Source organism: Chanos chanos, chromosome 2 (assembly GCF_902362185.1).
Source record: "Chanos chanos chromosome 2, fChaCha1.1, whole genome shotgun sequence".
In the NCBI taxonomy this organism is placed as follows: Eukaryota; Metazoa; Chordata; class Actinopteri; order Gonorynchiformes; family Chanidae; genus Chanos; species Chanos chanos.
The window spans coordinates 27,967,242-27,978,639 of NC_044496.1; the positions used below are offsets into that span (position 1 = coordinate 27,967,242).

An 11,398-nucleotide genomic window follows, 5' to 3' on the forward strand; every position below is an offset into this window, starting at 1 on the left:
GAAATTTTATGCAGGAAAATAAAGTGTTTCACAGTACGTAATCAGTGTCGAATCCCCCAACGTTGTGACAATGAACTTGAAGTACGTGCGGAAAACATACACTGCACATGGGTGTGGCAATGTGTACCTGCAGTGAACAGGAGTGAAGTAAACATAGGCCAATCAGTGTTAATGTGTAGATAGAAGTTGTTCTGATTCAGCTGGATGTTTAAGGCGTTCAGTTTATGAATGTTATATTTTTAAAAATCAGCCCAAACGATGGCAAACCAGTCCAAATTTATCCATGCAGCTGAGCACAATTTCCCTTATTAAGAATCCGACCATAAGTGCCAAATGTGGCAACACTCCTCCGATAGCTTCTAAGAATATAGATACTAGGGACTCTAGGAATAACCCGGACCGTTTGTGTAGGCGGAACGGAAATGGTTCGGCCATGTTATTTGTCCGCTGCCACCATTTCATGCGGTTGCGATGTTTTGGTTTACAGATCTGCAGCACTGTTTAAATGTAGTACATGTATTTTGTCGAGGATACACTAATCGATCCGGATAACTTATGTGGACTGTAATATAAACAGACATTGAGATTTAATGCCTTATTACCGAGTCTGGTCATATGAAACGCTCGCTCTAGAACTCGGGGTATCGTTCCCATCACCTCGAAGACCCTGCCAATCAAGGAACTAATAGAGTCAGTACAAAAAGACTTAATCATTCCGTTACAGACGTTATGTTGATCCTTATTGGTCAAGCATGTGGCAGTGCACAGGCCAGCTATTGTAAAGTGATGTAGGTTAACTTTAATGTTTTAAGAAACATCTACCCCTCTGTCGTTTGCATCTATTGCCCACATGCCGCAAAACGTCGATTACAGTGAAAAATAAAACCAAAAATGTCAGACGACAGAGGTGACAGTCGGGCTTGGGACTGGGACAGTCCACAGTGCCGTGCTCAATTAGACGAAATCTTTTTCCGCCCGCACGATTACATCCAAGCAGGTAGCCCAGAGCATAAAGAGTTTTGGGCTTTCTTTGAACGCTTTCAGCGGTTTAAAGCAAAACGAGATATGTTTGGGTCAAGAGCTGCCAACAAAAGAGATCCTCATGAGAGTAAGAAGAAGAGATCGGACAGTCAAGCTGTGGACCTAGGGCTGCCCAAGGAGTACGATGCACGCTACAGAATTAACGTATCAGTGTGCACGAGAGACGTGGAAGAACGTCTGGGGGTCTCGGAGCATCGGCAGCGATCAACGTCCTCTGGTCCTGGCAAACAGGAGGTAGCAGACTGCCGCCTTGCCCTCCTTCACTTTCTGGACTTCACTCAGAAACAGAGCTTCGGTAAACTGGCTAAGCTCAAGCGCGAGCAGAAGAGTCTGCCGATCTTCCAGTACAGGGAGCGGATTGTGGAGCTGGTAAGGACACACTCCGTGGTGGTGGTGGCAGGAGACACGGGCTGTGGAAAATCCACTCAGGTCCCGCAGTACCTGCTGTCGGCAGGTTTCAGTCATATCGCCTGCACTCAGCCGCGCCGCATCGCCTGCATCTCTCTCGCCAAGAGAGTGAGCTTCGAGAGCCTAAACCAGTATGGTTCCAAGGTACTTGGATAGTTTGTTTGTTTTTTCATATGTGTACATGTTCTTACACTGAAAAACGTCTCACGAATATTTAGCCTTAGACGTGTATCTGCAAGATATTTTAGAAACCACGTAGAATGGCTGTTAGATGTGTCTTTGATATTGTTGAGGAGAGCTTACTGAATTACATTTCATACTGTATTGTTTTCCTTTACTGTTGTGACATCTGCTTGACTGATGTTTTTTATATGTCACTGTGGAAATCAAGCTACTTTACGCTGTACCGTGTTTTGTTCATGCCTTCTAGGTTGGCTACCAGATCCGTTTCGAGAGCAGCCGCACTCCAGTCACCAAGCTGCTGTTTCTGACAGAGGGTCTTCTGCTACGGCAGATCCAGCAGGACCCATCTCTGAGTCAGTACCAGGTGGTGATCGTGGATGAGGTGCATGAGAGGCACCTGCACTGTGACTTCCTACTGGGTGTTCTGCGCTCTCTGCTGGCCATGCGGCCAGACCTGCGACTGATCCTCATGTCAGCCACTATCAACATCAAACTCTTCTCCAGCTATTTTGGCCACGCCCCAGTACTGCAGGTGCCTGGACGACTCTTCCCCATTCAGGTGAGTGTTGACATGCACTGCAATGAGAATAGACATTTACAGAGATACCAATGGAGACCTTGTTTGAAAGCTCTAAACATGGTTAAATCTCACATTACTACTGTGAGTGTTTTATGTGAGATACAATATTACTCTTGACTCGCAAGCCAAATTTAAAGTTTTGTGTTGCTTACTGTAAAAATTCATCAAGCAGTCTATCTAGGCTGAATGGTTTGCATGAGAATTTTGTCTGCGATTGTCCTAGTTGTGGTTAGCACAGATATATCTCTGTTTGAAGATCTTTTCTGGCAAAAATTTTCATCGTGAACTGGGTCATGTCTGTCTGCCTATCTCTGCTCAGGTCATTTACCAACCCATTCCTCCAGAGGAGCAGTCGTCTCGCTCAGAAAAGCTGGACCCTCGTCCTTACCTGCGCGTGCTGCAGGGAATTGACCAACGTTACCCCCCAGAGGAGAGGGGAGACCTGCTTCTGTTCCTGAGCGGTGTGGCTGAGATCTCCACCATCATGGAGGCTTGTCAGACCTACGCAACACACACACGCCGCTGGATCGTTCTTCCCCTGCACAGTACTCTGTCTCTGGCCCAGCAGGACAAGGTAGCCCTGTAACAGTGAGACACAAAACACACAGACACAAAACACACAATCAGACACAAAACGACACACAATCGGACACAAAACACACAATGACACACACACACAAAACACACAATCAGACACAAAACACACAATCAGATACAAAACAGACAATCGGACACAAAACAATGTCATCTCATGAATTGCTTTACTGATTTTTTGTTCTCTGTTTATTCAGCAGTTTAGTAGTAAATTGATGAAACTAATGTTTGACACCTGAATAAGTGATCTGTGCCCCTTAGGTGTTTGACATTGCTCCTCCAGGAGTGAGGAAGTGCATCATCTCCACAAACATAGCGGAGACCTCAGTCACCATCGACGGAGTACGCTTTGTGGTGGACTCTGGTAAAATGCTTCAGCCAATCAGAACAGCTTGTAGAACATAGGTCATAAAGAGCTTGCCTTCTGAGCTGCTCTGTTGTGTTTTGCCTCCATAAACTGAAAATTCTCCACATTTGTCAAGCATGCGGAATGTTGTTTTTTAAGTACTTTTTGTTTCGAAATATTCATATCAAATTCATTCATATATTTGTTTAAGGTGAACAGCGATTGTTGCTTCCATTTTTCACCTGCTTTTTTTTTTTTCTTGTCTTGGTAGGTAAGGTGAAGGAGATGAGCTTTGACCCAAAGGCTAAGATGCAGCGCCTGCAGGAGTTTTGGATCAGCAGGGCCAGTTCTGAACAGAGAAAGGGCAGAGCGGGCAGAACGGGGCCTGGTGTCTGCTACCGCTTGTATGCCGAGTCCGACTATGAGGCCTTCGCCCCGTACCCCGTCCCAGAGATCCACAGGGTGGCCCTGGACTCTCTCGTTCTGCAGGTCACTCTTTCTCCTCACTCTGCTTTGTGCTCTGGCAGCAAGTGCATTTACTAAGTCCACTGTCAAATGAGGATGTTTGTGTGTAATGATGTCTTTGTGAAGCTTATACAGGTAATGGTAAGGTGAGGTTTTGCTGAGCAGTAGGCTTGACTATGTGGAAAATATGAATGAAATATGACATCAATATTGATTTGACCCACAATGTCTCACAATGTTAATTACAAACAGTGGTCTGACATAGCTGCCCTGACTAAATTCTGTCTGTGTCTGTGTGTTTCTGTATGTGTGTGTGCATGTGTGTTTGTGTGTGTGTGTGTTCACAGATGAAGAGTATGGATCTGGGTGATCCTCGCTCCTTCCCTTTCATCGACCCTCCTCCTGCATCCAGTATCCAGACTGCAATGACATACCTAAGGGAGCAGGGGGCACTGGATGCCCGTGGGGAGCTGACGACAATCGGGAGGCTGCTGGCCCAGCTGCCTGTTGACGTGGTCATTGGTTAGACACTTTTATCTGTAGTGAAGAGCGTCTATAATGCTCAAAGGAACAGTCAGCTGTGTTTGGTTCTCTGAATAACGTTTTTTCTTTCTGTGTGTTATGTGTCGTGCATGTGTGTGTCTGTATTCATGGCCCTGACCATTGGTGTGTTCAGGGAAGATGCTGGTGTTGGGCTCTCTCTTTAACCTGGTAGAGCCGGTGTTGACTGTTGCAGCGGCCCTAAGCGTTCAGTCACCATTTCTACGCAGCGCTCAGCACAACCCTGACTGCTCCACAGCACGCCAGCCCCTGCACAGCAACCAGGGAGACCCCTTCACTCTCCTCAACACGTTCAACTCATGGGTGCAGGTCAGTCAGCTCACTGAGTGCTCTCACAGCTTCATTAACCACAGTTTTAAGGCTAATGCTTATCAGGAGAAGAAATGCAGGTAGAGAAATTCTTCAAATGTCTGTCTGAAAGTCAGCGAGAGGTTACAAAGATGTCAAAAGGTGACATCACTATAGAGAATGTGTTGGGGACACAGGTAATGTTTTGGCTTGTTTTGATAAACCCAGTGGCTATGTGAACACTACTCTTCATCAGGTAAAAGGAGAGAGGGGCAGCGGCTCCAGGAAGTGGTGCAGAAGGCGGGGTTTGGAGGAGCAGCGCCTGTATGAAATGGTCAACATGAGGCGACAGTTCAAGGTATTGAATGGTTAAATATACAGTTGTCTAATCTATATTCATTTTGTGTTCTTGTGTAAAGGTGAGTCCTACGTGTACATGTGCACGTGTGTATGCATATGTGTGTGTTTATGAAGAAGTCATACCTAACTGTGCCTTGTTCCTATTTGTAATCTCTCTGCACTCCGTGTGTGTGTGTGTGTGTGTGTGTGTGTGTGTCTGCGTGCCTGCGTGCGCATGTCTGTGTGTGTGTGTGTTTGTGTGTCTTTGTGTGTTTGTTAACTGTAATTCTCTGTGCTGTAGGAGCTGTTGAGGAGTCATGGTTTAGTGGAGACTGAGGAGAGCAGTGTGTCAGTCCAGGACAGGAGCCAGCGCAGGGAGAGGCTGAGTGAGCGGCAGAGACTGCACCAGCTCAAGCGGGAGCATGACTTACAGGAGAACAGCAGGAGGAAAGTGCTCCGCCTGGAGGAGGACCCAGAAAACGCCGGCTCCTCTGGCTCAGATGAGGAGGGAGGCACAGGGAGGGGCAAGAAGAGGAAAGAGGACACAGGATCAAACCTGGACATACAGGTGATTCACACACAAACCTGGACATACAGGTCATTCATACACAAACCTGGACATACAGGTCATTCACACACAAACCTGGACATACAGGTGATTCACACACAAACCTGGACACACAGGTGATTCACACACAAACCTGGACACACAGGTGATTCACACACAAACCTGGACACACAGGTGATTCACACACAAACCTGGACACACAGGTGATATACAGTTTATATTCTTTGGAGAAAGACTGTTTAGTATTCATTTTCTAAGCTTCTAGGATCCGGGAAGCTATGCTAGATTCCTGTTACTTATTGTTCACTCAGTGGTGCTAATGCAGTTTTGTGATTGGCTCATCTCACAGGAAGTGAAGTTCAAACTGCGGCACAACGTGAATGAGCTGCAGGAAGCGGCAGCTGCCGGTCAGGATCTGTCGTCATGGCAACAGGCCCTGCTCAAACTGGTGCTTTGCCGCGGACTCTATCCACAGCTGGCGCTGCCCGACGAACACAATGCCACACGAAAAGACTCTGAGCAGGTCTGGATCTTGTGCCACACACACATGCACACACACACACAAACAGGCTTGTAGCTCCTTTCAGACATGCACTGCAACCCTAACTTTATCTAGACTCTACCCAGAGGAGCTGTATGTGAGAACACAAATGTCCAAATCAGTCGGATCAGACGTTAAATGGACTTTACTCTACCAGCTCCCTAGTACAAAGCTCCTGTAATGTCCGATTGAGAGCATGTAGAGCAGATCGTGGTCCGGAGAATTCACAGTGAGCGAGTGGGCATGTTGATGCCGTTTCTATCGTGCGACTGCTGCAAAACCAGAAGAATACAAACATCCGAGGGTGAGGAAGAAGGGTCATTTACATGAAGAGGACAATGAAAATGTCTAACTGGAGAGACGAGGAGATTCGGGAACTTCTGTCAGTAAGGGCCGATGCAGAAATCATCAGACAAAAGCACAAAGGTCGGTAGCCTTGTCCGCCATATTCAGTGTGCTGTAAACAAAACACTGTGATTTCTGCAGCATACTTTTTGCATCGTGTCCTGCCTCCCACACGCTCTACCCAGATGCCACCCCTCACCTAAACCAAACGGAATATTTCGAGTGGGTGAGGATGTGTCTGACACGGTGTCTCCTGTTGTGTGCTACATGTGTGAAAGGGCAACTTCAGACAATGTCCAAACCTGATACTGTGTCCATAGTTCACATGTGAAAACGGCCACACACACACATACACCCCTTATGTACGAAATACTGACTCTGTCTTAATTTGAAGTGCTTGCTCTCTCTGTCTCCTCCTCATATATACCTCTGATTATTTTTTGTCTCGTCTTGTTGATTCCGCTGTAAACTCTCTCTTTGTTTTCTTTTTTTTAATTTTTTTTTTTATAGGTTTTCCACACACGGAACAAGCAGGGCGTAGTCATCCACCCCACGAGTGTGTTCGCCAGCGACCCAGAGGTGTTACATGTACCTGAGCATGAGTCTAGCGAGTTTGGTGTGTTAAGCTATCTCTCTCCAGAAGATTCTAAACACATCCCTACACCATAAACCTCCACCTACATCTCACATGTGAGTCTGGAAAAGAAAAGCTGTGTCTGTCCGTCTCTCTGTGTCTGACTCTTCCTGTATCTCTCTCTTGTAGGTGCAGATAAAGGCCAGAGTAATAGACATCAGTTACTCGCCTTTGTGACTCTGCTTGAAACAAACAAGCCCTATTTGTCTAACTGTGTGCGTGTGCCTGCCCTGCAGGTGAGTCAAACAGCCTCTAGTTGGCAGTAGTGTCCCTGTGGGCCACAAACTGGGATACCAGATCAGTGGCTGTTGTTCAGGATTTGATTTTAGAGACATCTGGTGGGTAGAGAGCTAACAGCAGTGGTAATAGCATCTCTTTATTTTTCATTATTAGCACCACGCGTAATTCTAAATCTGACTGAGAAATTTCTTTAAAACAAGCAGATAACAGTAAAAAAAAAAAAAAAGGATAAATGTTATTTAAAATTAAAGGAGGCTCTCTAGTGGCATTTACTCTCCAGGAACTATAGCTAGCCGCTTCCAAATTGTGTTTGTAGCCGCTTATGAAATGTGTGTGTGTGTCTGTGTTTATATATGTACATGTAATATGTATATAGTGTGTGTGCGTGTGTATTTATATATATATATAGGCACTGCTGCTAGTGGCTAACTCTGTGGACAGTAACGCTGACTGTACACGTCTGGTGGTGGACGGTTGGCTGGAGCTGAGTGTTAGTGATGCGGAGGCAGCCCTGCGCGTCCTCTCCTCTGCCCTCACGCTCAGGACTGAGTGGGAGCGCCTCTTGCAAGCCCAGCTGAGTCAGGGTGGTCCCGGGTCCACTGCTGGCCTGGGCCTCGCCGGGCCCAAACCCTCCCGCCGGGATTTGGAAAAACTGGCAGAGGGGCTGGTCCGATTTCTCCTCTACACTGAGGTAGTAACACATCAAATTCCTTTTCTGGAGTATGAGAGCTTGATTGACTCAAGTTTGATTTGCTGTTCAGGACAGATTAGAGACCAGTCCAAATGCTGAGAAAAGTTTTTCTCAATTAGGTCCTATTGGACCACATATGCTGATTATTTTGGTGTTAGTTTCACACATACCCACCTGATTCAGGGTTCAGCAAAAAGAGAATAGATTTTTGGACATGAGGTATGCAGCGTTAGAGTCTGCTCCGTAACAGATCTGTAATAGTTTCATAAGTTGCTTTGTGCAGTCTCAAGGCCTTTGTCTATGTTTACAGTGAAAATCCTCACATCCTGCTTGTGTATACTGGAGTAAAACATCAGTGCGCTAATTTAAAATGTGCTTTATATGTATGGTGTTTGGTTCTCCATAGGTGAGTTATAGTCTCCGACGTCTCACCGCTCTCCAGTCTCAGAATCTGTATATTGGACCCCAGCAGGACTCGGGCCTCCCAGACTCCCAGAACCTTAACCCTCTGTTCCCTGGAATGAAGACAGAGCCAGATCCCATTAAAGGAGGTCTGCGTGTCAGCAGCTACTTCACCTACAACTGCCTAAGTGTAAGTGCGCCTCCTGCAGTCAGACTGCTGCAGTGCCTTGGTTATGGTACCAGAAATTCAGAGTTTAAAACACAACATTCCTTCAGTTTCCTTTTTAACCACTTCCTCAGAATTTTTCAGGTCAAAGGACATGTAAAGTTTGTGCAGGAGACAAGTCATACAAAGTCACAAACAGTGAATTATTGTACTGTGTGTGTGTGTGGATTGTAGCCAACATCAGTCTTTTCTCTGTGTGTGTGTGTGTGACCCAGGACTCTAAGGACCTCTACAGTGAGTGTCTGCGCACATTTTGGACGTGTCCCCACTGTGACCTCCACATGCCCCTCACGCCCCTGGAGCGCATGCAGCATGAAGCCACCTGCAGGCCGGCCGGAGAACAGCAGCCTGAGCAGGGTAAAGCCCACAGGGCCTCTACAGTGCTTTAACATACATTTAACATGTATTTATATTTTAAACAGCAGCTAAAAGGCTGTCTGAAGAAGCTCATCTTTGATTTTAATGGAAGTGGTACTGTTCTACTGAACTGTTTGTTCTTAATGCTTTGTCATTAGTAGTGCTTATTATCCAAGAACCTGAGATAACCTCTGTGTTCCAGCCAATCAGAACTAAATAGCAGTTGAGGCTATGATGCAGCTATCATAAACAGAAAAAATGTCAAAACAAAATTTCACATGAGAAAAACTTAAGCAAGAACTAAACAGGTTCTGCAATTTAACTTTTCCTTACTCTATTTGTATAGTTTGTAGTCCTTTTTTAAAATTCATCTGTTATGTGTCCACAGATGCTGAGAGCGGGAAAGCCGAGTCGTCCTCTTCCTCGTCCAGTCTGACCAGGCTGTATCACTGTGACGTCTGTAATAAAGACTTAACTCTCACCTCCACAGAGATCCTCAAGCACAAGAGACAGCACCTCCAGTAAGTGACAGCTCCACTGACTGCCCTGCTCCAGACTGGGCACAAATGAGATGAGTGAGCTGTCTTTTTATGAGCTGCTTTGGCTCCACTGCAGGTCCTCAGCACAGAGGCACAGGCTGAGCTGGGAACTCTTGGATGTAAAAGCCAGTGATTCACTGTGGATTCCAGTCACTTGATTGGTTGGGGAAAGTTTTCAGACTTTCAACTGTGCATATACATCTGTGTTCTTGTAATAAAAAAAAAAATAGAAGTGCAAGTTGTCCTTTGTCACCTGCATTCAGCTAAATTAAACTGATAGTAAAATATGTATAATAACCGTTTTTTACCAATAACCATTTTTCTTTACCATTTTGCGCCATTTGATTTTAAAAGCCTTCCTTATTTGAACCCTCAAACAGAGCTGAATGTACTTAGCACTGGCTCCATCTCGTGGTCAGTGCAGGTTCTTCAAGGTTTTTTATTGTACATGAATCACAGTTCAGTGTTAGGACCATTCAGTTTGCTGCAGATAGAGAGAACCCCGTTTTTTTTAAAGCACATCACAACTGGACATCAAACAGATGTGCCAAAGGGAAGGGCCAGTCTAGATTATGGTGGTTATGATGCCAATGAAAAACAAACACGATTTAAAAACATGTAAACACAATCCAGAGAACGAATGTTTCATTAAAATATAGAATGAGGGTTTAATAAATGATACAAACCCACGATATGTAACACCTCGAAGCAGCACATTGGCACAAAGTCAGAGAAGTAAGACAGCACGGAAATTAAAAACCCGTCTCCAAAAATAAATAAAGGATCCGAATAAATATCTCAATAAATAAATAAACAGGTCATATTTTCATTAATTACTTTCCAAACTAATAGATTATACATACATATTAAAATATGCACACTGGCAGAAATAAATGACCCCAGAAAAAAAGTAAATAGGTACTTGCGTACGTAGTTACTTACAAATCATAGGTTATTGATCAATCAAATCAAAAGGCACATTTATTGAGATGTAAGGATGGGGGGGGGGGGCCTTCAAGGGTGATCTCATCTTATGGGGCTCTCACCTCTGTCTCTCTTCTGTGTGAGTGCGTGTGTGTGTGTGTTTATGCAGTGACACAAAAAGGGTGTAAGTGTGTATGTGTTCTGCCTTTTTCTGTGCAGCTGAGATGATATGTGTATGTGTGTGGGTGTATGTGTCTGGACTGAAGTAGGGTTTCTTTACCTGGAAACAGACCAGGAGGGTTCATATACAAGCACCACATTCTGATACTCCCTGTCTGCTAACATGTCTGGTGAATGTATGGTGACTTAAGGTGACATAAGGTGACTTAAACCCAGCGGTGTACGGAGCATCGGTTACCACTCCTCTCTATGATTGGATGACAGGGTGAGCGATGCCCTGTTGGTGTTGGTGTCAGTCAGACTGATATACTTAATGTTACACTCAGGGTGTTGACCCCCTTATATCCTCTAAAATTTCCATTAATTTTATTAATGACATTTAAAAACATTTATTTCCCAATTCTCGGTCTCTGGGGTGGGGTGAGGGTAGAGGAGTTAAATAGCAGCTTTGAGGCTTGTATACACAGTGTCAGCCAGGAGGTGAAATCAGACAGGCCATGCCAGAATTTCACCAGATTTTGTCCCCTAGGCTGCACCATGCAGGAGCTCTGTGCAGCACCTGTGAATTTCACTGTCCTATTAAATGAGAAAGTTTCTTTTTTAAACTAGTTAAACAGAGAGAGGGTTTTAAGTATTCACAAGACAATTCAAGGACTTGTGTCCTACACAAGAGCTCTTTGTTTGGGGTTTATGTTTCTCTTTCTTTCTTTGTCTCTCTGTCTTTTACCTTTGAGGTTACCCATTACATTTCTCTTTCCTGTCTTCACCCCATCAATCTATCTTTTACAAAAATAATAATCCTCTGATTCATTTTTCATTGCACTATAGTTTTGGTGGGGTGCATTGGTCTTATCTCAAGGCCTGGCTAGACCCGGGTAAGGAGACAGGCTCACCATAGTCTGGTCCTTCACGTTTTTGGTCAACAATTTCTTAAAATGTAAATAGG

At 45.0% G+C, this 11,398-nt stretch overlaps 1 protein-coding gene across 1 annotated transcript; it reads left to right on the forward strand.

Annotated features, from left to right (window-relative positions):
* Window positions 1-891: 891 nt before the first annotated feature.
* dhx34 (DEAH (Asp-Glu-Ala-His) box polypeptide 34) lies at window positions 892-9,389 on the forward strand. Its single transcript, XM_030765812.1, has 16 exons — window positions 892-1,593; window positions 1,880-2,191; window positions 2,532-2,786; window positions 3,068-3,170; window positions 3,424-3,641; window positions 3,965-4,139; window positions 4,294-4,487; window positions 4,723-4,824; window positions 5,107-5,373; window positions 5,723-5,896; window positions 6,770-6,875; window positions 7,023-7,129; window positions 7,543-7,824; window positions 8,231-8,416; window positions 8,668-8,809; window positions 9,198-9,389. Exons 1-16 carry the CDS (start codon window positions 892-894, stop codon window positions 9,332-9,334), a joined length of 3,462 nt encoding a protein of 1,153 aa, XP_030621672.1. The 3' UTR covers window positions 9,335-9,389.
* Window positions 9,390-11,398: the final 2,009 nt, after the last annotated feature.